Source organism: Salmo salar, chromosome 12 (genome assembly GCF_965601325.2).
Source record: "Salmo salar chromosome 12, fSalSal1, whole genome shotgun sequence".
NCBI lineage: Eukaryota > Metazoa > Chordata > Actinopteri > Salmoniformes > Salmonidae > Salmo > Salmo salar.
This window is the reverse complement of record NC_138302.1, coordinates 94,046,372-94,072,335: the sequence shown is the minus strand read 5'-3', so window position 1 is coordinate 94,072,335 and position 25,964 is coordinate 94,046,372. Positions and strand designations below refer to the sequence as shown.

The following is a 25,964-nucleotide window of genomic DNA, read 5'->3' as shown; positions in this document are numbered from 1 at the left end:
TCCTCATAATCCTGGACTATCAGACCACCATTTTATTACGTTTGCAATTGCAACAAATAATCTGCTCAGACCCCAACCAAGGAGCATTAAAAGTCGTGCTATAAATTCTCAGACAACCCAAAGATTCCTTGATGCCCTTCCAGACTGCCTCTGCCTACCCAAGGACGTCAGAGGACAAAAATCAGTTAACCACCTAACCGAGGAACTCAATTTAACCTTGCGCAATACCCTAGATGCAGTTGCACCCCTAGAAACTAAAAACATCTGTCATAAGAAACTAGCTCCCTGGTATACAGAAAATACACGAGCTCTGAAGCAAGCTTCCAGAAAATTGGAACGGAAATGGCGCCACACCAAACTGGAAGTCTTCCGACTAGCTTGGAAAGACAGTACCGTGCAGTATCGAAGAGCCCTCACTGCTGCTCGATCATCCTATTTTTCCAACTTAATTGAGGAAAATAAGAACAATCCGAAATTTCTTTTTGATACTGTCGCAAAGCTAACTAAAAAGCAGCCTTCGCAAATAGAGGATGGCTTTCACTTCAGCAGTAATAAATGTATGAACTTCTTTGAGGAAAAGATCATGATCATTAGAAAGCAAATTACAGACTCCTCTTTAAATCTGGGTATTCCTCCAAAGCTCCATTGTCCTGAGTCTACACAACTCTGCCAGGACCTAGGATCAAGGGAGATACTAAAGTGTTTTAGTACTATATCTCTTGACGCAATGATGAAAATAATCATGTCCTCCAAACCCTCAAGCTGCATACTGGACCCTATTCCAACTAAACTACTGAAAGAGCTGCTTCCTGTGCTTGGCCCTCCTATGTTGAACATAATAAACGGCTCTCTATCCACCGGATGTGTACCAAGCTCACTAAAAGTGGCAGTAATAAAGCTTCTCTTGAAAAAGCCGAATCTTGATCCAGAAATTATAAAAAACTATCGGCCTATATCGAATCTTCCATTCCTCTCAAAAATTTTAGAAAAAGCTGTTGCACAGCAACTCACTGCCTTCCTGAAGACAAACAATGTATACGAAACGCTTCAGTCTGGTTTTAGACCCCATCATAGCACTGAGACTGCACTTGTGAAGGTGGTAAATGACCTTTTAATGACGTCAGACCGAGGCTCTGCATCTGTCCTCGTGCTCCTAGATCTTAGTGCCGCTTTTGATACCATCGATCACCACATTCTTTTGGAGAGATTGGAAACCCAAATTGGTCTACATGGACAAGTTCTGGCCTGGTTTAGATCTTATCTGTCGGAAAGATATCAGTTTGTCTCTGTGAATGGTTTGTCCTCTGACAAATCAATTGTAAATTTCGGTGTTCCTCAAGGTTCCGTTTTAGGACCACTATTGTTTTCACTATATATTTTACCTCTTGGGGATGTCATTCGAAAACATAATGTTAAATTTCACTGCTATGCGGACGACACACAGCTGTACATTTCAATGAAACATGGTGAAGCCCCAAAATTGCCCTCGCTAGAAGCCTGTGTTTCAGACATAAAGAAGTGGATGGCTGCAAACTTTCTACTTTTAAACTCGGACAAAACAGAGATGCTTGTTCTAGGTCCCAAGAAACAAAGAGATCTTCTGTTGAATCTGACAATTAATCTGGATGGTTGTACAGTCGTCTCAAATAAAACTGTGAAGGACCTTGGCGTTACTCTGGACCCTGATCTCTCTTTTGAAGAACATATCAAGACTGTTTCAAGGACAGCTTTTTTCCATCTACGTAACATTGCAAAAATCTGAAATTTTCTGTCCAAAAATGACGCAGAAAAATTAATCCATGCTTTTGTTACTTCTAGGCTGGACTACTGCAATGCTCTACTTTCCGGCTACCCGGATAAAGCACTAAATAAACTTCAGATAGTGCTAAATACGGCTGCTAGAATCCTGACTAGAACCAAAAAATGTGATCATATTACTCCAGTGCTAGCCTCCCTACACTGGCTTCCTGTTAAGGCAAGGGCTGATTTCAAGGTTTTACTGCTAACCTACAAAGCATTACATGGGCTTGCTCCTACCTATCTTTCCGATTTGGTCCTGCCGTACATACCTACACGTACGCTACGGTCACAAGACGCAGGCCTCCTAATTGTCCCTAGAATTTCTAAGCAAACGGCTGGAGGTAGGGCTTTCTCCTATAGAGCTCCATTTTTATGGAATGGTCTGCCTACCAATGTGAGAGACGCAGACTCAGTCTCAACCTTTAAGTCTTTACTGAAGACTTATCTCTTCAGTAGGTCCTATGATTAGTATAGTCTGGCCCAGGGGTGTGAAGGTGAACGGAAAGGCTGGAGCAACGAACCGCCCTTGCTGTCTCTGCCTTGCCGGTTCCCCTCTTTCCACTGGGATTCTCTGCCTCTAACCCTTTTACAGGGGCTGAGTCACTGGCCTACTGGTGTTCTTCCATGCCGTCCATGGGAGGGGTGCGTCACTTGAGTGGGTTGAGTCACTGACGTGGTCTTCCTGTCTGGGTTGGCGCCCCCCCCTTGGGTTGTGCCATGGTGGAGATCGTTGTGGGCTATACTCGGCCTTGTCTTAGGACGGTAAGTTGGTGGTTGGAGACATCCCTCTAGTGGTGTGGGGGCTGTGCTTTGGCAAAGTGGGTGGGGTTATATCCTGCCCGTTTGGCCCTGTCCGGGGGTATCATCGGATGGGGCCACAGTGTCTTCTGATCCCTCCTGTCTCAGCCTCCAGTATTTATGTTGCAGTAGTTTATGTGTCGGGGGGCTAGGGTCAGTCTGTTACATCTGGAGTATTTCTCTTGTCTTATCCGGTGTCCTGTGTGTATTTAAATATGCTCTCTCTAATTCTCTCTTTCTCTCTTTCTGTCTTTCTCTCGGAGGACCTGAGCCCTAGGACCATGCCTCAGGACTACCTGGTATGATGACTCCTTGCTGTCCCCAGTCCACCTGGCCGTGCTGCTGCTCCAGTTTCAACTGTTCTGCCTGCGGCTATGGAACCCTGACCTGTTCACCGGACGTGCTTGTTGTACCCTCGACAACTACTATGATTATTATTATTTGACCATGCTGGTCATTTATGAACATTTTAACATTTTAACATCTTGACCATGTTCTGTTATAATATCCACCCTGCACAGCCAGAAGAGGACTGGCCAACCCTCATAGCCTGGTTCCTCTCTAGGTTTCTTCCTAGGTTTTTGGCCTTTCTAGGGAGTTTTTCCTAGGGAGTTTTTCCTAGCCACCGTGCTTCTTTCACATGCTTTGCTTGCTGTTTGGGGTTTTAGGCTGGGTTTCTGTACAGCACTTTGAGAATATCAGCTGATGTACGAAGGGCTATATAAAAATAAATTTGATTTGATTTGATTTGGTATAGGCCCACATCAGATCACCCTGTATCTATTAAATGGCTATTCTGTATAGGCCCACATCGGATCACCCTGTATCTATTTAAATGGCTATTCTGTATAGGCCCACATCAGATCACCCTGTATCTATTTAAATGGCTATTCTGTATAGGCCCACATCAGATCACCCTGTATCTATTAAATGGCTATTCTGTATAGGCCCACATCAGATCACCCTGTATCTATTAAATGGCTATTCTGTATAGGCCCACATCGGATCACCCTGTATCTATTAAATGGCTATTCTGTATAGGCCCACATCGGATCACCATGTATCAACCACACCTTAGTTTTATTCATCCCCATCAACTGTAGAGGTCCAACTTATCAACTAGTGATAAAGGTCTGGCAGAGGAACTGGACACTCAGGTGAGACTCCTCCATGTAAACCATCCCCTGCGGTGGAGTTTGATTGGTTCACAATGGGTGGTGCCCGGTCTGCCCACCAATACCATGAGAGAACAGAGAGTAACAACCAGAGGAGAGTGCAATGCGGAGCTGGTAAGAATTAACACGTGCACACACACATACACATTAACTCACGCACGCACACACTACCTGAGACAGTAAGTCCTTATCTCTCACTCTCTGATAACAGCTGGTGTCTCCTCTCCTAGCACCTAGCAACTACTGCTGTGTGTGCACAACTTTCTCACACACACCATATCCTATCAGTAGGCTGGCTGAGACTTTACAGCATTACAGCATCACTGTGAGTGGATGGTAAATACATGATGATAACCAGGTCAGTTCTCTGTAGTCAACTACTGTACCCAACTAGCCCCATCATCAACCATGTTACGTAGATATTACTATATTACTATATACTATATTACTAGAGTACCATATAATATACTATATTACTATAGTACCTTATAATATAATATGTTGCTATAGTACTATATAATACACTATATTACTATAGTACTATATACTATACTATATTACCATAGTACTATATAATATACTATATTACTATAATACTATATAATATACTATATTACTATAGTACTATATACTATATAATATACTATATTACTATAGTATTATATAACATACTATATTACTGCTTTGGCAGAGCCTATTACACTCAAATAATCGTCTCAAAACGTGATCCAGTTGAGTGAATACACACACAGCTGTTTACCAGCGAGGTTGAAAGATTGTAAGGCTTGTTTACCAACTTGTTAACCAAGGAGACAAGCAAACACACAAAGAAGCACAGATAACACAACTTCAAGTTCCTAGTCTATTAAATACATATAAAGGTTAAAGAGTGACTGCAAGAGTGACTGCACTTCCTGATTTGGCCTGGTTTGACTTCGGCGATGTCATTTACAAAATAGCCCCCAGCACTCTACTCAGCAAACTGGACGTAGTCTATCACAGTGCCATCCGTTTTATCACCAAAGCCCCATATAATACCCACCACTGCGACCTGTATGCTCTCGTTGGCTGGCCCTTGCTACATATCCGTCGCCAAACCCACTGGCTTCAGGTCATCTATAAGTCTTTGCTAGGTAAAGCCCCGCCTTATCTCAGCTCACTGGCCACCATAGCAACACCCACATGTAGCACGCGCTCCAGCAGGTATATTGCACTGGTCATCCCCAACGCCAACACTTACTTCGCCCGCCTTTCCTCACAGTTCTCTGCTGCCAATAACTGGAACGAATTGCAAAAATCTGTGAAGCTGGAGTCTTATATATCCCTCTCTAATTAAGCATCAGCTGTCAGAGCAGCATAGCAATCACTGTACCTGTACACAGCCAATCTGTAAATAGCCCACCCAACTACCTCATCCCCATATTATTACTTACCCTCTTGCTCTTTTGCACCCCAGTATCTCTACTTGCACATCATCATCTGCACATATATCACTCCAGTATTAATGATAAATTGTAATTATTTTCACCTCTGAGGCCTATTTATTGCCTACCTCCCTACTCTTCTACATTTACACACACTGTACATAGATTTTTCTATTTTTCTTTTCTTTTGTGTTATTGACTGTACGTTTGTTTGTGTGTAACTGTGTTGTTGTTTTTGTCACACTGCTTTGCTTTATCTTGGCCAGGTCGCAGTTGTAAATGAGAACTTGTTCTCAATTGGCCTACCTGGTTAAATAAAGGTGAAATAAAATAAATAAAATAAAATAGTTAGGGACTGTCAATAAATTGCACAATGTAAATGAGACAATATTTTTATGTTGCACACCTTTTAGTTCTCTCATTAAATGCTTTCAATATTTGTAAATTAATTTCTACAATTTATAGCTGGTTTGAGGTTTTTAAGTCAATGACATTTGGAGCTATTGGAATTGGAATATATTGTTCCATGTACATTGTGTAAATTACAGATGGTCCCTAACTAGCCCTATATGGATATCCAATGTCAACCTAAATCTATCACAGCATTACGATTGTGTCACGTGCAGCTGCACTACAAATTGATGATTACTTGTGTGCTGTCAACTGTTGGCATGTGGGAAGGATTGCAACAAACCCAACATTAATTTATGTTGTGATGCAGTCACGAGCACAAGTCTCACAAAACTCAGTGTTGGATGAGACTGACTTTCTGACTGAAATTATCCTATTTACACTTTGTAGTAAATTTTGACAGTAGATAAATGTTTCTGACTCATATCGATGCCATATAGACTGTTTTCTAAATTAGCAGTTGGTTTTTTAGGGGCAGTTGCTCTTTAAATTAATAATATAACTTTCTAGTTGCTGGAGAGAGAGTTCTCACAGATATGGACACTGCAGGGCAAAGGCAGATATGGAGACATCTGTATTCAACATGGTGACAGCACATGTACTGTAGTAATGTACCATAGTGGTCAGGGAGGGACAGATTCACACTGCCCACAGCTCCCCTCTTTAACTGCCAGGAGGGCCAGCCCATGATATATCATTGAAGCACCACAATGTTTTCTCAGAACTCCCTCTGCCTCCATTTTCCTATGGGAACACAGTATTGACTCACATATGGTTCAAGCCCAAAGGACAACCCCAATTCGAATGAGCTAACACATAGTGATATAATAATATATTAATACCATAGTAATACATAGTAAATAAGACACTTATCAACTGAAGAAATACATAGTATACAACATGCTGTGTACTAGCCATCCTTTTTATGGGCAGAATGAATCTCTTCCCAGTGGTGGAAAAAGTACCCAATTTTCATACTTGAGTAAAAGTAAAGATATGTTAATAGAAAATGATTCAATAAAAATGAAATTCACCTAGTAAAATGCTACTTTAGCAAAAGTCTAAAAGTATCTGGTTTAAAATATAGTTCAAATATCAAAAGTAAAAGTAAATGCTATAAATCATTTCAAATTCCTTATTAAGCAAACCAAAAATACGGATAGCCTTGGGCACACTCCAACACTGACATAATTTAGAAATGGAGCATTCGTGTTTAGTGAGACCACCAGATCAGAGGCCCGAGTGGCACAGTGGTCTAAGGCACTACATTTCAGTGCTAGAGACGTAACTATAGACCCAAGTTTGATCCCGGGCTGTATCACAACCGGCCGTGATCGGGAGTGCCATAGGGCGGCGCACAATTTGCCCAGCGTCGTCCGGGTTATTTTTTTATTTTACCTTTATTTATCTAGGCAAGTCAGTTAAGGACAAATTCTTATTTTCAATGATGGCCTAGGAACAGTGGGTTAACTGCCTTGTTCAGGGGGCAGAACGACAGATTTGTACCTTGTCAGCTCGGGGATTCGATGATTACTTAGGGGAGGGGAGGGTTAGGGGAGGGTTTGGCTAGGTTAGGCCGTCATTGTAAAATTAGAATTCGTTTTTAACTGACTTGCCTAGTTAAATAAAAAAAAAGTGCTCTCTTGATAAGTGCGTGAATTTGACAATTTTCCTGTCCTGCTAAGCATTCTAAATGTACTTTTGGGCGTCAGGGAAAATGTAAGGAGTAAAAAGTATATATTTTCTTTAGGAATGTAGTGGAGTAAAAGTAAAAATTGTAAAAGTTGCCAAAAATATAAATAGTAAAGTACAGATATCCCAAAAAACGACTTAAGTAGTACTTTAAAGTATTTTTACGTAGTTACTTTACATCACTGTCTCTTCCTCATTTAAGACTATAGGGCGTAGTATAACCTGACCTCTTTGACTGTTAGAACTTTCACTACCATCTAAACCTCAACTAGAGAAGAAGAGGTGACAGTAACTGTAAAAATAATCTCCCTGTCTTTCCCCTGAAGAATAGCTTTGTCCTCTAGAACATTTTTTGACTTTTGGGGGGGGGAATTAATAAATATATATAAATTGTTTGTAAAGAGAAGAGTAGAGTGGAATATCACAAAACGTTATTAGGAGGGATAAAGTTCCCACGCTACTAAACACACTGCTACCCTCAGCCCTGAGAAAGAGCGGGAGAGGGGGTAGAGAGAGCGGGAGAGGGGGTAGAGAGAGAGGGAGAGGAGGTAGAAAGGGAGGGAGGGAGAGAGAGAGGGTAGAGAGGGAGGGAGAAAGGGAGAGACGGTAGATAGGGAGGGAGAGAGGGAGGGAGAAAGGGTAGAGTCGGAGGCAGGGAAATGGTTGGGAGTGGTAACCAGGAAAGCTGGAAGCTCCCAACAACTTTCCAGTCCTCTGGAGGAGCTTTCCAGAAGCACTCTGTGTCTGTGATTCCCACCACCACTCTGCAATCAGGCCTGCACAAAATCTGCCATTACCTCACTGGCCATGCTGAACTCAGTGAGTGTGAACTCATGTGTGTGAGGAAGAGATAGGAAACTTTCTAATCGACACTGTGGCAAATAGACAAATATAGAGAGAAACCATATACAGAAGGTAGAGACTGACTGAACTGAGGGAAGCTACTAACATAGGCAGAAAACACAGGGAAGGGCTCTCATTGGCCATGAGTGTGTGAAAGGGAGAAAAAGAGAGAGAGGGACAGATAGAGAGGGATAGAGAGAGAAAGAGAGAGAGAAAGAGACGGATAGAGAGAGAAAGAGAGAGAGAGGGATAGAGAGAGAAAGAGAGATGATAGAAAGAGAAACAGAGAGAGAGAGGTAGATAGATGATGAATAGAAAGAGAGAGAAAGAGGATGTGGAGAGAGGGTAGAGAGAGAAAGAGGAAGTGGAGAGAGGGTAGAGAGAGAAAGAGGACGTGGTGAGAGGGTAGAGATAGAGAGGGATAGAGAGAGAAAGAGGACGTGGAGAGAGGGTAGAGAGAGAGAGGTAGATAGATGATGAATAGAAAGAGAGAGAAAGAGGACGTGGAGAGAGGGTAGAGATAGAGAGGGTAGAGAGAGAAAGAGGACGTGGAGAGAGGGTAGAGATAGAGAGGGGTAGAGAGAGAAAGAGGACGTGGAGAGAGGGTAGAGAGAGAGAGGTAGATAGATGATGAATAGAAAGAGAGAGAAAGAGGACGTGGAGAGAGGGTAGAGATAGAGAGGGTAGAGAGAGAAAGAGGACGTGGAGAGAGGGTAGAGATAGAAAGGGTAGAGATAGAGAGGGTAGAGATAGAGAGGGTAGAGAGAGAAAGAGGACGTGGAGAGAGGGTAGAGATAGAGAGGGTAGAGATAGCCCCAACCTCAGAGGAGCAATGCGGCCGTCAGTCCATGTCAAAAGATGATTTATTCTGCCACATTGAAAGGGGATTAGGTTGGGGATTAGGGGTGAGCATGCTGGTCCTCTGGTACTCTCCCTTGCCCTCTCTCCCTCCGTCTCTCTCTCTCTCGTCAAAAGTAGTGCACTGTGTACAGAAGGGAATAGTGTGCCAATTGGTACACATGCTTGGGTTCACCCACTTCTGTGTTCACATCCAAAACTCTGACCTGTTCAGTTCACCCCATGTGTTCACATCCAAAACTCTGACCTGTTCAGTTCACCCCATGTGTTCACAGACAAAAACCTGATTTGCCAGCTCCCACATACCACACAAATCCTGGTATGCAGAAGCCTGAGACACTGTGTAGACAACCAGGGTACTACTACAACTCAACAGTGGCCTCAATAGTTGAGGCTTTAACACCTGCTGATTAAAAAGATGCGACATGTGAAAATGAAAGCCGGCCGCCTCGTCTGTCATCATGGCTTTTGACTGAATGTTGAAATGTAGATGTTTATAATACCAACTGAGCGTAGCCAGTGAAATATTCCTATTTCTCAATCTAAAACAACATCTTAAAGTGTATGAATGGCAGAGATTGACGAGAACACTTAAACAGTTCCTTTATAGCTCCTTTCTGTCAACATGTGACAAAAGTCCTATGTACATGGGTGAGAGAGAATAGAACAGAAACAATACTAAGAAGTGGAACAAATTAAACTGTGAAGAAGAAGAAGAATCCAAACTGCCAGGCAGTAGCTGGGATTCCTGAAAGTTGCGACAATACCAGCCACAAAGAGACAGCATCATTCCAACACCCTGATGATGTTTGCTCTCCTAAAGACCGTGAATGGGAGGCCAAAGATGTGACAAAACATTACAAGTAGCAGAGGCCACCAGTGTCTGACCCTGAGGACTGACTCTGCTGGTGGACAAAAAGGCACACACAGTAAATCACAGACAACTGGGGAAACTAGAGTCATCAGCTACAGCAGAATTAGCACTAGGTTCCTATAGTTGGCCATTTGAACTCTTAGTGACCTCATTATGAGCCCATTCTGACATCACTCGGGTCGATATGTGAGAGATTGAATATAAAAATGACAATATTGGAAAAATAATGTCTTGGCAATGCTTTCCTGAATTGACAAATGAAGCTATGTTTACGTGGGATGTGGGATAAAGGTTGCATAATTATAAACTTCATCATCATCATCATCATCATCATCATCATCATCTTCACCCCTATCCACCACCACCACCACACAAACTGAGTTCAAATATAGGCTACAGTTGGTCCTAGGAATTACCTACTGACTATACTCTACAATGTCATGCAAAGAAGATTATTACTCAATGTCACTCAGGTTCAGGTTTACATCATAAACTTCATGATTTAGAACCTGTTAACAGTTTATATAGCCTACATTCTACCCCATACAGTGTATCCCATACAATGTAGCTCATACAGTGTATCCCATACAGTGTAGCCCATACAATGCAGCCCAAGAAATATAGCAAATAAATCACAACATGTTTGTAGTTGGTGTTGACTGCATTTATGGAAATTACGGCAAGTTTGAGTTATAATAGAAAGACATCTTACCCTGGAACTTCTTTGTTTCCATCGCTTGTTTGCATGTGATTAGAGTTCTTCCACTGTAATGTATTCCAAAAAAACTAAACGTTTTTCGAACGAGGAAACAAGTAATCTATAATCGTCTCGTCATACAGACTGTCAATTCCAAACAGTCCCGATTAAAAAATAAACATTTTTTTCCGCTTATAATAAAACAGGTCGTCAATGACAAACTTTCACTTTGAATCACCAATATTTACATACATAACGTATCGCCCTTGAAATAGTCTAGCTTTGTTTTTCACCATCAGGTTTTACGCGTCTTTTCCCTGTGCCTACTGTTGTTTCACGCATTGATGCCCCACGGAACACAGATTATGGTCCACTGTGGAGTTGTGTCGCGGCTCCGAGCACCGCCCATAAACAGTGTATGTTTGTGTGTGTGACCGAATGTTTTTTTTTTACAGTGAGATAATACAGTACAGTGCACACCATGGGAAATTACATTCGTAAATAGCCTACAGGAAGTGTAGTCATCGGTGTGATTTCTAATCCGCTCTTTACTCCAATTTTATTTTATGAATAGTACATTATATTCACCACTGGAAGCTAATCTACACCATCTAAAAAGGAAGATTAATAACGGTTAATACACTTTCCATATTGCTACTGAATTTAAGCGTGACTGTCAGTCCTAATGAAAGCCATAATATTTATAATAGACAAACATGTGACTTCATTTGTAGGTTGGAGGAAATATGACTATGTATAGCTTTTACAAAGGTTTACTTCTATCCCAAACATTATGACACCACATGTGACAGTTACTGAAACATGAAATAATAGGACACTTTGTATCATAACTGCCGGTGTGTATCTTGACCTGGACCTTGGATTTACAATACACGTGCAAGTGCACTTGGCCCAGAGCTACAGTCACTTCTGCCGGTCACCTCTGCCGAGTCCCGGTTTTAACAAGGCGAATATCCATTTGAACTCCTCCTCCACATTTACTGGTTTGGTTGAACAGTGCAGAAGAAAGAACCTCCACCGACAGTTTTTTTCTTCATCTTTTCAAGACCGGTAGGTAGGGTAGGGATCATCGCGGATTGTCGGGGAGCCGGAAGATAATTAGAAATAATATGTAGACTGCAAATTGACCGCAAGAAGACCAAACATATCTAATATTTGACAACAAAAAATTCAAATCATGCTGACATTTTTCAAATAAAAAAATTCTAAATAATACACATATACATACACACACACATATACATATATATATATGCAAGTGTTCCTAATGTTTTCTACACTCAGTGTAATATACATATATATTTATTACTCAGAATACTTCAAGTGCCAAATAAAACCACAGCGTGCTGCCAATTGGGGAAGCCTGATGTAGGGGATCTAGTTTCAGGCGTTTCTTTAATGCCTGCTACCTAAGGTTATATGTATTGTACAGGGAAATCAGTTGCTCACTCAATTGGTCTACCACTTCAAATTACACTTCAACTGGGAACATATCAAATATACGTCTCTGTTTCCAAATAAAGAATGTAAATTATATTGTAACAGATTGTGTTCTTCATGTTTAGTTTTTGAGCAGGAAAACACATTTCGTTTCGTGGAGCGATCATTCCAAGTCTCGTCTCCTTGACCTGGTTGTCCGAGGCTAGAATCAAAGTTTTCAATAATAAAAATATTGAATAAAAAAAACTATTTCAATTTATCTTTATTTCCTACATTAGAGTACTATAAAACAGTACACTGTATGTATATAATGTAGAAAAAAACGAAGAATCTAAAAACTATACAAAACTGTAATAAAACAGATTTTATTTTTTAACTACTTTTGCATATTTACAAAGCTCTGTAAAAAAAAATGACTGGCACTGAAAACATTGTTAGAACATACAGTGCATTCGGAAAGTATTCAGACCCCTTGACCGTTTACACATTTTGTTATGTTACAGCCTTATTCTAAAATTGATTCAATTGTTTTTTTCCCCTCATCAAATCTACACACAATACTCCATAATGCCAAAGCAAAAATACATTTTTAGAAAATGGTCCAAATGTATTAAAAATAAAAAATGGAAATATCACATTTACGTAAGTATTCAGACCCTTTACTAAGTACTTTGTTGAAGCACATTTGGCAGTGATTACAAAATTGAGTCTTCTTGGGTATGACACTACAAGCTTGGCACACCTGTATTTGGGGAGTTTCTCCCATTCTCCCAGTCGCTGCACAGCTATTTTAAGGTCTCTCCAGAGATGTTTGATCAGTGCTGCAGATAAGGTTGTCTTTCTGGAAAGTTCTCCCATCTCCACAGATTAACTCTGGAGCTCTGTCAGAGTGACCATTGGGTTCTTGGTCACCTCCCTGACCAAGGCCCTTCTCCCCGGATTGCTCAGTTTGGCCGGGCAGCCAGCTCTAGGAAGAGTCTTGGCGGTTCCAAACTGCTTCCATTTAAGAATGATGGAGGCCAGTGTTCTTGGGGACCTTCAATACTTCCCCAGGTCTGTGCCTTGACACAATCCTGTCTCAGAGCTCTATGGACAATTCCTTCGACCTCATGGCTTTGTTTTTGCTCTGACATGCACTGTCAAGGTGTGTGCCTTTCCACATCATGTCCAAGCAATTAAATTTACCACAGGTGGACTCCAATGAAGTTGTAGAAACATCTCAAGGATGATCAATGGAAACAGGATGCACCTGAGCTCAATTTCGACTCTTATAGCAAAGGGGCTGAATACTTATGTAAATAAGGTATTTCTGTTTTTTATTTTCTGTACATTTTCAAAATTTCTAAAAACCTGTTTTCACTTTGTCATTACGGGGTATTGTGTGTAGATTGATGACCACATTTGTTAATTTAATCCATTTTAGAATACGGCTGTAACGTTAACAAAATGGGGAAAAAGTCAAGGGGTCTGAATACTTCCCGAACGCGCTGAATTGGATTTTTCTCTTTAAGAGTTGAATAACAGTATATTTCCCAAGTTTCAAATAAAGGCATTTAGTTTATGAAATTGCTCCTAAAATGGACACCCCTGTCCACTCCTCTGAGTGAGACAAAAAAATGCAGAACTGCTGTTGTCAAATATATGATCAAAGAGTGTGGGTACTCCTGGGGCGGTGACCACAGGCTTTCTCCAAGCTCTGATGCTGCTGATGGCCATTAGTAGTCAACAAAACTTACTAACTGCCTGGTACTCAGCACTCTATTGTCCCTCTAATCACTCTGACATCAATGCAAATGTAATCAAAAATGTAATCAAACACTTCTTGAGAGCCCATGAGCTCCTGTTGCGCAACATTTCTCTAGGCTATGCAATTGCGAGAGAAAACAGAGGATCACATCAGCTTTCTATAGCCTAGGCCTACTATATTTATTTCTCATTCTCATTTATTTTGCTTATCTTTACAACAGGAGTATAGCCTACCGGGCTGGAATGAAAATAAAGCACACGGGGAAAAGTGTCCTCCATTCGCTATTTAATAGACGATATGTATCTTTCCCCCTGCTGCCCCTGTTTCGATACAGGTGCATGATAATGATCCATTCTAAATCAAAACAAATTTCACACATATATTATTTAGTTTATGTAAAGACAAGATTAAATCAAGAATAGTCTGAGTGACAATATTAGCCTATCACTAATATTGATAGAAAAAAAAGAGATTGTTTCTTGCAATATTAGCCTAACTTTTTCTAATCATAGTCGCACACCTCATGCAGCCTAGCCCATAGGCCTATATGTTTTGATAAGGTTTCTATCCCAACTAAAGTGGCCAAATAATTTCTTAAAATGAAGCACATTAATCTGCTTTACAAGGGATGTAGAGCCTAACTGGTATATATAAGCAGCACGTGAGTTTCAAGTTTGGGGAAGAACATTTTCACCATAAAAATGCACCTTTATAATAAAAGCATTACATGCATAATAGTATTTGAAAGTCACTTTTGTTAATGGTGTTTTCCCGCTAATGGAACATACCGCTTATAGCCTACTGCCATGTGCGCATTGCTAAGTTTATAATGTGAAGAAATAGCCTAATAGTTTATCACATTTTAAGCTAAACGTTCTGATCTGTTGCGTCAGTCTCATCGCGTAAAAAAGGTTTTTGATGTTAGTGGTTGTATTAATTTGGGATCTATCACATCCCACAACTGTCCCAGACTATGTTTGGAATATTTATTTCTCGCAAAGAATAGAATAGGTTGACTTTTGTACTATGGGGGATAGTAGATTGACATAGGCTAGTGCTTTTGCTGTTCGTTATGCCTACTCATCTTGTTGGTTGACAAAAAGTAAATGTGGACACTTCTTCCAATATGTTCAATATGTACCTCGGAATTGGATAAGGACGCGCGCAGTTGTGTACCCGAAGTGTCTGTCTTCACTTGTAGCCTGTGAGAAAGACCTGAGCCATGTGAGTGAGAGGTGCTTCGAAGCATGTAGCAATCAGGGAGAAAGGAACAACGGGTACTGGCCGCAAAATGCCGCCGTGAAAATTCTAGGCATTATCAAGTGCTTGTCAAATTGTGAATGAGAGACTGATGTAGTGTGTACAACCTGCGCAAAAAAACAAAGCTCATACCTTTCAAACTACTTTTTTCTAATCATCATTAGTCTCATCATGCAGCCTTACAATGTATTAAACATCAAAACATATAGCCCAACGTTTGTAGAACAACTAAAGTTACATTAATAACTTTAAATTAAGCATATAGGAAGTACCTATTTATTTATTAACCACTCAACACAGAATAGCACATGTGCACACCCCTCAAATCGTTTGGAGAAAATATCCTTTCTATTTTATTCAGCTTTGTTCAATTGTATTCTTCATAATATAAAATAATGCCACGGAATTCTAACCAAATCTTGTTTGCTAAATGAACTAGTGTAGCCCACAGCCGTTTGCCATAGCCAGATCAGGACCTAACATGAGGACAACCAACTCAGAGTATGCTATTCTGTTCTTCTGAAATAGACTACATTTTCTTCATGTCATGCTTCTTTAGACCTGTCTAAAATAAATAATGGATTTATTGTGAAGGTGTTGGCTTTATTACATGGATTTATTAGACTTTTTAAAATGTAGATGTTCCAAAGGTCAACATCAGTGGTTTGTAGGCTGTGTGTGGAAACCAGGAGATGCTAAATGTGTTTATGTTAATTGACAGTCAATTACCGTGAGACCGACAGTTATTTGCTTGACAATCACCGGCTGATGAAATGTCATGACCGCCACAGCCCTAGGTACTCCCAATTTATCTGATCTCTTACACAAGAGTTGTCAAACCTTTTCTGTTAGTAAAACAAATTGGTGAAAACTACATTAAAAAAACAAGTAAAAGTGTTAAAAAGTAATTTCATATTTCATAATTTTCAATAAATTAAAATGAAGTAACAAACCAACGTTCTCTCACTCAAAAGAGCATGGTCATCACCACTGGCTCACGGAATTGTCCCAGTTAGAAACACACTACATCTGGTGTTGAAGTCGCATATCTTTTGTTCAAGCCCAGCACTAACACACCTAATTCAAGTAATCAAGGGTTGATGATTATTCGAGGAGTTGAAGCAGGTGTGTTAGTGAACTAGTAACCTGGTATGGGATGTTTTAAAGGGAAGATCTGGCCTAGTCTAAAAATAAACACCTTTAGACCACTAACAAATACAGGACAGCGCTGCAAAACAACATACTTGATTAAATAACGCCTTGCCTTCACACAACTTAGAACGTTCACAAAACCCTCTGTGTTCTAAAACAATGACATCATCATTCCTCAGTGTTCTATCAGCCACAAGTCCACAGAGATTCCAAAGCGGATGACATCACTGACATCCATGGGCTTGGTTACCGTACACTGTTCATTTGGGATCCAATGTTTTAGATAGCTAGTACAACTCAGGATGATGGTCTGTATCAAGGCAGTGTCATTGAAGGCAGTAAAGTGTCTTTATGCGTGTCCAGGTAATGTAAAGTTGTTGTTCCGTTCACTACAAGGGAGGAACAGGGACAGGAGGGAGCCCCAGTCCTTCAGACTGCTTTAGATGGTGTTGGTGGAGCTCAGCTTTACAGATGGTTGCCATGGCGCAGCGCAGAGAGCTGACAGCAGGTGGCTCCTCATCACCTGGAGACACACAAGATGAAGAGATATTCAGCAACTTCTGGAGGCACAACAAACATAATTCAACACAAAACTTTAGCAACAGGCCATGGGCCAGATGTAAAATACAGTACTTTAAAATACAATTTATTAGTAGCACAGCTGTTTCAACTAATCAAGGGCTTGATGATTAGTTGAACATGTTGATTCAGGTGTGCTAGTGGTGGAACAGAGAAAGGGGTGGGAATTAATACCCAGTCGGTATTAGATAGAACGTCATGGCCTCCACCCGCCTGTGGGGAAAACAACCTGTGGTTACCTAGGTTACTCCATTGGCTCACAGCAAAAACTTTTTTTCAAACACACTTTTTTGTTGTCTTCTTGTTTCAGTCAATTACAAAACTATATTTAAGAAAAGTCCAACATGTCAGAAGATTACTTTTCAACATTGCCTGCTCCTGAGTGTTCTCACTACTTATAAAAACATAATATTGCCCCTTTTCATGACGGGGAGAGCAGCCACGTGAGTGAGTGAGGCTCCATTTCCCTACTTGGGAGTGTTGCGAACCGTAGGTCAGGATTTTTGACCTGGTTACATGTACATTGAACAACAAAGCACCTTTTCAGCATGTTTTGTTTTTTCTTTAATATGAAAAAATAAATAATAATACATCGACAAAGAAGTTGGATCTTTTACAATGGGGGTCAATGGGAAAGAATGTTTGTTTTCCCCAATTTGTCGGCGTGGGCGAAGGGAATTGATTCTTATAAATATGGACACTGTGTACAAAACAATTCTGTGAAACGACCAGGAGTCCCTCAGGAGTGGATTGAGAAACTCTGTTATGATGTCAGTCTGACTGAATCATCTCCGATTCAAATTAGATGACTCATTGTCAAGCGGACCCATGGTTCATTATCAGTCCTGCTGTATTTGAATGTGAAAATGTCATAATAATTTTAGGCATTTTTAAGCAATGGGCTTTAAATCTGACTCATTCACAATCTGATTTATGATTCATGACCACATATGGAAGTTATATTTCATGGCTATTAGTATGTGAAAATGTCATACAACATCCTTTTAGGCATTTTTAGTCATTGGTCTCTTACCCAGTCCGGAAGAAGATGATTCGCTTTCGGCCAGAGAGGAGGAGTCAGCCTGGTCAGGTGACAAGCCCTCCATGAGGGGGATGGACAGCTCAGAGGAAGGCACTGACGAATCATAGATCCCAGAGTCCCTGGGCATCTCTGGAGGACTGGCCGAGCCGTCCCCAGCCTGGGGAGGGACCACAGGCCTCAGAGACCCCAGACCCAGACCAGATGAGGCCCCCGACAGCCCCCCGATCTCCCCCTGAGAGAGGCTGGAGCCGGGCCTAGGCCCCACAGGTCTGTCCAGGGAGCAGTGGGCCAGACTGAGGTTGGGTGGGAGAGACGTGAGCAGCACATTCCTCTTCAGAGTACCCTCACTTTCTGATGGCAACTTAAACAGAACCTCATTGAGCACCAGCCCAGAGTCAAACTTATCCATGTGAGGTGATGATGACGAAGACGTTCCGGCGGCATCACGCTGCTTCGGAGGCGGGGCTGGGGGGGCAGGCATCAGCTGCCTCTCGAACCAATCAGGCTCCAGAGAAATGTGCTGGTGCATGTTACAGATGGCTACGTATAGAGACCGCCCCGACTTGCTCCGGAAGTAGTTCCTCTTGCTGATGTTGAGAGGCTGCGGTTCGCGCTCCGGTAAACTGAGCTGTTGAGAGTGGAGGAGGCTGAACATCTGAGGGAGCTGATCCATGAGCTTGAACTTGGGAGCCAGGCTCAGCATGGTGGGGACATCGCTCTCGTGGGAGTAGTCGAAGTAGATGGCCATGAAACGAGACAGGTCCTGGTCTTTCTGGCAACCCTCGCGAAGCTTCTCTGCAATCATTGCCACGGCAACGATGAAGAGCTCTGCTCCATTCGCTGCTGCCGCTGCTGCTCCACCACCTGCTGCTCCACCACCTGCTGCTCCACCACCTGCTGCTCCACCACCTGCTCCAAAACAAACCCAATGGATATAAGTCAGTGACTTTGTGCCATCCTTACATTTAGGTCATTTAGCAGAAGTTCTTATCCAGAGCATTGTTGGGGCTAATGCAATACATATAACCCGTTAGAGTATTCAGATTACATTTTTGTGGTAATAAGCAAACCTAATACATTAGTTTGTCAATTTAAGAAATCAGGTACTTAGTTACTTTTACAATATTATTTCCCTTTTTCTTTGTTTGACGCAAATACAGCATGAACATTGTGGCAGGTAGCTGGCATGTTAGCTGGTAGATAGCTAGCGAGATGGCAGAGACAATAGCCTTTATTGTGGAAGTATTCGCATTACTTTGAATTGGTAGAAGAAAAGGACAGATGGTACTTGACTGACGATAATTGCAGGATTCACACGCAAACACAGGATCATCGGGTTCAGGTTACTGTCTGCTAATGAAGCAAACACCTTAGTTAGGTGATCAAGTTATGCTCAGTTGATAAGAACGGACATTTCTCCAGCTCAGTCTTCACGATAAATATAAAGAAAAGGGCACTACAATTACACAATGTGATCGTGTAGTTTTAGATCTCTCTGGCCAGTTCGTATCTGTGTGTAAAACAGATTCGTGGCCAGTTGTATTTATTTCAGCTCTCTTTTTACTGGGCAGTTGGTTATATATGTATTTACTCATGTGTGCATAATTCAACAAAAACATTTATATTAAGTATTGTAAAGGATATATTGCATCTGTCATTATTAGTTGAGTTGGTATAGCCCAGAGTTAGAATAGGCTACTGGCGGTTAACTGTAATGCAGCCCATTTAAAGGTGGTGTGCGCCCTCTACTGGGCATAAAAATGAATGACCAAGGTATCTTCAGAGGTTTTTTTTTGTATTTGGTAACACAAATGTAATGTAACAAGTTACTTTCCATAAAAGTAACATTCCCCAACACTGATCCAGAGCGATTTACATCAGTGCATTTAACTAAGGTAGGTAAAACAGGTAGAGCCAGGTAACCTAGAGGTTAAGAGCGGTTAAGAGCGAATCCCTGAGCCTGCAAGGTGAACACTTTTGAGCAAGGTAGTTAACCCCCAACAACAACTGCTCCCTGGGCGCCGATGACGTGGCCCAAGGCTTCCCCCCGCACCTCTCTGATTCAGAGGGGTTGGGTTAAATGCAGAAGACACATTTCGGTTGAATGCATTCAGTTGAGCAACTGACTAGGTATGCCCTTTCCCTAAAACAACCACAACTTGCAATGAAATGTATGAAAAGGATATATATTATTTTTTGTTCAACTGTCAAATAAATGAAATCAATCAATCAAACACCTCCAGGGCAAGTTCTGGCTGGTGATTTCCCTCTGCGGTTTTTCTTCTCTACGTAGTACTTGAGGCCCTTGGAGCAGACAGTGATGATGTAGTGAGCCTCATCTATCTGCCGGCTCAGCCAGGACATCTGGCCCTCCTTACAGATCTGCAGGTGCTCCCATAGGTCCAGAGTCACCTAAGACACAATACACAGGATCAAAGTGGTATGTGGTGTTATAACAGGTGTAATAACATCACCTCTAGGAATAATTCAACCACAGACAGCAATAGTCAGGCAACGATTGCATATTCATATTATTATCATTTTTATGGATTATTACTACAGAATACTAAACTATTCTTGAGTTGTACTGGGGTATTCCTCTACTACTAGTAGTAATTCGACTACTAGCCAGCAGGTGGCACACAACCCACATTCCAGACTTTCAAGCTTCTGCCATGTAGTCAGTTCACATTCAATTCCCTGGCCTGAGCCAACCCTCAGGTAACCCTTAATAGAGCTAAACTAAGGCGCTATAATCTAGATAAGGGTTTTTGTGCTCCAATGAGCATTATTTCTGAAGCTTAGTGCCTACCTCACAGCCACAGAAGTCCTGGAGGAAGAAGGCGAAGCTCTGTATGACAGCGAGGTGTTTGGGGCAGTCCTTAGTGGAATAGCAGACAAACACCTTGGTCCGGGGCCAGGGCCTGTCTGCATTCAGAGCTGTGGTGTGAGACGATGACTCAGAGCTCTCCTCGTCCAGATGGGAGTAGATGTTCTCTGGATGGATGGATGGATGGATGGCATATTAATAAAATATTAATTCCATATAGAAGGGTGAAAGGAAATGCATTGACACAGTAGCACTGGCCTAATCTACTAAACGTCTCATAATGTAAGTAAATGTTGGAATACATTAAAAGTTAGACTCGGTAAACAGTCAGAATGGAGACTGAATGTAAAATGACGTGTAGTAATATGAAAACAATGATAAAAGGAACGTACCTTGTTGTTTCTTGCGGCACATGACGGTGAAGAGTGTAGCAAAGGCAGAAATGATGACCAGAGGAACAGTGATGGCCATGGCTCTGATAGGACCTGCCCACAGGGAGTGGGCTGGACATTATGGTAGAAATTAGAATAAATAAATTAGAATAATTCTCATGAATCTGATAGGACCTGCCCACGGGGAGTGGGCTGAGCATTATGGTATAAATTAGAATAAATAAATTAGAATACATCTCATGAATCTGATAGGACCTGCCCACGGGGAGTGGGCTGGACATTATGGTAGAATGTCCTCCAGTCATCAATCAATCAAATGTATTTATAAAGCCCTTCTTACATCAGCTGATGTCACAAAGTGCTGTACAGAAACCCAGCCTAAAACCCCAAACAGCAAGTTATGCAGGTGTAGAAGCACGTCATCCATGCTTATGTCATCCGTGCGTATGTAATGTAATGAGAGTCTAGTAAAAAGTTATTGGTCCACAGAGAAGTGTGAGGCTTTGATGGTATCTAGTGTGTCAGTACAGAGGCAAGGAAGCTCACCTTGGCTCACGTGGTACTGGGCCTGTCTTCTGGTGGTGTTGGTGTCATCTCGCAGCTGCAGGACAAAAGATGTCGGTAAATATGAGCTGCAGGGTTTCTTTATGGTTTAGAATAGTATATCCATGAGCTTTCTTAAGTGTGACTGTATAATAATCATAATATGCTATAGTCACAAGCAGGAGAGAATACTGCAGTAGAGGGAGGTGAGAATCCTTACCTCAATCGCATAGGTTCCTGGTATCACATCTTGAAGAACACATGTTGTTTTGGGCAGATTTAACTCCTGTACAAAAAGAGAGTAAAGAAGTGCATGATTATCAATAATCAACCATTTTCAACAGCAGCTAAATTTTCCTCCTGAAAGGATGTGTGTACATGTTACCGACTAAATCCATGTTGTTTCTGTGGTGATAATGTCTTCATGTTGAATTTGGTACACAGCTGAGGAGTTTTCTGCATCTATGACGAGGGCTTTAGAATACTAACATAAAGATAGTGTATTTCCACCTGATGTCCAAATACTCCCATTTTTGATGATATAAGCAGATCCTGTTTCAAACCACAGTGAGAGAAGGGACTGATAGAACTAGCTGGGGGGGCTTTTCTGCTTTCGTCATTGTTCACAGGCAGAACAACTGTAGGGCTGAGAGAGGACTTGACTGGAAGAAGAAGGGGGGAGATTATAGGTTTTATCTTTCTCTCTCCAACTAAAACAATGCAACCTGTTCTGGCAACATGAGAGAGAAAGCCTCTACTCTCCTCCAGCCTTGGATAATGACAATCTGTTCTTCTGCTGGGAAAGTCTTCAGGACCTCAGAGTGGCTCTGACCAGACCTGGCACTCCAACAGGTTAAAGCATATGCTCAAAGTATTTTAAATAAATGTCAAATGCTATTTGAAACAGGTCTGCCTCAGAGTTGTTCTTTCTGTCACTGACAGAGAGAAAGAAAAAGAAAGAGAGAGAAACAGAGAGATAGAGAGCGAGTGAGTGAGAGAAACAGAGAGAGCGAGAGAGAGCGAGAGAGAGATAGAAAGAGAGCGAGAGCGGAAAGTATGATAAGTCCATGGATGTCTCCCAGGAGGCCATAGATTGTCAGAGAGAGAGAGGCCCAGCAGGCAGAGGCCTGGTAGAGGAGCCCAAGGCAGCAGACACGTCAACACACTATAACCATACTACATCCTCTTCAGTGTCTGGGAAACACATTAGGAGCAGTATTCATAAAAATCATCTTAGAGTAGGAGTGCTGATATATGACCAGGTCCTCCCATTTCCATTTCCTGTATCCAGGCTGTATCACATCCGGCCGTGATTGGGAGTACCATAGGGCAGCGCACAATTGGCCCAGCGTCGTCCGGCCTTGGCCGTCATTGTAAATAAGAATTTGTTCTTAACTGACTTGCCTAGTTAAATAAAGGTTAAAATTGTAAAATATAAAAATGTTTTTTAGGGTAGGCATAAGGCAAAACTGATCCTAGATCATCAGCACTTCTACTCTGATGAGCTTGATAAATGCAGGCTAAGATGCAGCTCATCATTGCTTAGTTATCACAGCTCATAAGAATGGCTCTGAGATTTTCCTGACCACACGATCTAAACAAGAAAAGCCTTGAGGCTCTGGAGCATACTCATAACATAATTTCCTTCCTTACCGGTTTGCAGCGTTTGAGCCTGAAGGGTCCCTCCTGTCGTAGTTTGTAGTACAGGTAGTAGACGGTGAAGCCGAAGGTGGAGGGGGCGTGGTCAAAGACAACATGGAGGTTGGTGCCCCGCTGAGAGATGTTGAGGGTCTTGGGCTTCCAGACTGATCACAACCACCAGACAGAGAGAAAGGTATGTATATGAGAAAATAGAGGAATGTCTATATCATTGCAATTAATCACAATGCCTTACACTCAACTCTATTACTATGCAATTATAAGGACATTAGTAGGCTATTTACTATGTAAAATATGTTACTACTATGTTGTTGGCGTGTTAATAAAGTGTTGTTAACAGCATTACACAGGTATAAAAGCAAGTAGATGTACAATGGGGACTCACATGGTTTGCAGACGAGGTTGTCGGGTCCCAGAAGCACTTCACAGGCTGAGAACAAACACACAACAAAAACAAGAAATTACAACAGGAGTCTTCATCAACAGTTACACTACTGTTACACTACAGTTACACTCACTACAGTTACACTAATGTTGCATTACAGTTACACTCACTACAGTTACACTACTGTTACACTACAGTTACACTCACTACAGTTACACTACTGTTACACTAATGTTGCATTACTGTTACACTCACTACAGTTACACTACTGTTACACTACAGTTACACTAATGTTGCATTACTGTTACACTCACTACAGTTACACTACTGTTACACTACAGTTACACTCACTACAGTTACACTACTGTTACACTACAGTTACACTCACTACAGTTACACTACTGTTACACTACAGTTATACTCACTACAGTTACACTACTGTTACACTACTGTTACACTCACTACAGTTACACTAATGTTGCATTACAGTTACACTACTGTTGCATAACAGTTACACTACTGTTACACTACAGTTACACTCACTACAGTTACACTACTGTTACACTACAGTTACACGACTGCTGCACGACTGTTGCACTAGTTACATGACTGTTACACTACAGTTGCACGACAATTACACTAATGTTACACTACAATTACGACTGTTACACGACTGTTAAACTAGTTGCACGACTGTTGCACGACTGTTGCAGTAGTTACATAACTGTTACACTACTCTTGCATGACAGTAACACGACTGTTACACTACAGTTACACGACTATACCAATTCACAAGATCATCACTAGGGCTAGGAGTTTTTCCAAAATGAGGGCCTGAAGATTTTCCTCAGTCAGGTTATGTGGCCAAGTAAAACCACTGGCACTCCTGTCTGATTCCACTTAAAGTTGCCTGTAGTGATTAAACTGTGTTTACGGTCTACAACTAGGGCCTGCAGTTCGAGGAGTGTTTCTCTTACAGTTGGTGCGCAGGAAGGACGGAGGGAAGAAGCTGTCATTCATGAAGGTGGGGAAAGGAACAATCCGGACCATGTAGTCCGTCTCAAAGGCCAGGCCAGGGAAGGGCTGAGAGTTCATCTTCTATCAGGAAATAACAAGGTGAAGGTATACTTCAGTCAGCCAGCACTTACAAATAAATGATTACTTCGATTTATTATCAGCAGTCAAAATGGGCGTGTTTCGGTCATCAAGTCTTTTAAGGGCTACAGCCCCCAAATACTTACTTACATCACTTGGAAAGTTGAGCTTTAGTTATTATGCATGTTATATTATATTATACCAAGCTAGTTCACACACCTCCCAGGTGCACAAAGAAAATAAACCCAGTTGGCTGAGTCTGTGCTGTGACTTACCACATTGCTGTAGGAAAAGTTGAGCTGTCGTGGGTCTTTGAGGATCATGTGCTGACACTGCTTCCCCTCTGGGTCCTTATCCTCCAGGTAGACTCTGAAGCCCTTCACATGCTCTATACCTAGACACAATAATATACACCTTCAATACCTGGACGCAACAACAAGTTCAACTTGTATTTGACCCAGAGAGCAATTGGTTTCGCAGGAAAGGAGCATAAAAACAACATATAAAATACACATGGATCACAATGACACACAGTCCTAGTGGAATACAATAAGCTAGTCCATCAAGTCCTAGTGGAATACAATGAGCTAGTCCATCAAGTCCTAGTGGAATACAATGAGCTAGTCCATCAAGTCCTAGTGGAATACAATAAGCTAGTCCATCAAGTCCTAGTTGAATACAATGAGCTAGTCCATCAAGTCCTAGTGGAACACAATGAGCTAGTCCATCAAGTCCTAGTGGAACACAATGAGCTAGTCCATCAAGTCCTAGTGGAATACAATGAGCTAATCCAACAAGTCCTAATGGAATACAATAAGCTAGTCCATCAAGTCCTAGTGGAATACAATGAGCTAGTCCATCAAGTCCTAGTGGAATACAATGAGCTAGTCCATCAAGTCCTAGTGGAATACAATGAGCTAGTCCATCAAGTCCTAGTGGAATACAATGAGCTAGTCCATCAAGTCCTAGTGGAATACAATGAGCTAGTCCATCAAGTCCTAGTGGAATACAATAAGCTAGTCCATCAACTCCTAGTGGAATACAATGAGCTAGTCCATCAAGTCCTAGTGGAATACAATGAGCTAGTCCATCAAGTCCTAGTGGAATACAATGAGCTAGTCCATCAAGTCCTAGTGGAATACAATGAGCTAGTCCATCAAGTCCTAGTGGAATACAATGAGCTAGTCCATCAAGTCCTAGTGGAATACAATAAGCTAGTCCATCAAGTCCTAGTGGAATACAATAAG

The 25,964-nt window shown here is 41.6% G+C and overlaps 2 protein-coding genes across 5 annotated transcripts in view; both read right to left on the bottom strand.

Annotated features, from left to right (window-relative positions):
• The window catches only part of LOC145859563 (rho guanine nucleotide exchange factor 3), a 130,270-nt gene extending 119,253 nt beyond the window's left edge, over positions 1-11,017 (bottom strand). The window contains exon 1 of the mRNA XM_082959467.1: positions 10,588-11,017. Within this exon, the coding sequence (XP_082815593.1) occupies positions 10,588-10,622 (35 nt within the window). The 5' untranslated portion in view covers positions 10,623-11,017. The remainder of the gene's footprint in view (positions 1-10,587) is intronic.
• A 1,262-nt stretch (positions 11,018-12,279) lies between these two features.
• The window catches only part of LOC145859562 (interleukin-17 receptor D), a 51,246-nt gene continuing 37,561 nt past the window's right edge, over positions 12,280-25,964 (bottom strand). The window contains exons 4-14 of one of the 4 annotated variants that reach the window (XM_082959463.1): positions 24,993-25,111; positions 24,600-24,720; positions 23,623-23,667; positions 23,232-23,383; positions 21,799-21,864; positions 21,582-21,636; positions 21,036-21,146; positions 20,626-20,810; positions 20,051-20,225; positions 17,805-18,725; positions 12,280-16,715 (exon numbers count right to left, since the gene is read on the bottom strand). In XM_082959463.1, the coding sequence (XP_082815589.1) occupies positions 16,582-16,715; positions 17,805-18,725; positions 20,051-20,225; positions 20,626-20,810; positions 21,036-21,146; positions 21,582-21,636; positions 21,799-21,864; positions 23,232-23,383; positions 23,623-23,667; positions 24,600-24,720; positions 24,993-25,111 (2,084 nt within the window). In that variant the 3' untranslated portion in view covers positions 12,280-16,581. The remainder of the gene's footprint in view (positions 16,716-17,804; positions 18,726-20,050; positions 20,226-20,625; positions 20,811-21,035; positions 21,147-21,581; positions 21,637-21,798; positions 21,865-23,231; positions 23,384-23,622; positions 23,668-24,599; positions 24,721-24,992; positions 25,112-25,964) is intronic. The other 3 variants (XM_082959465.1, XM_082959464.1, XM_082959466.1) reach the window with 3 other exon arrangements.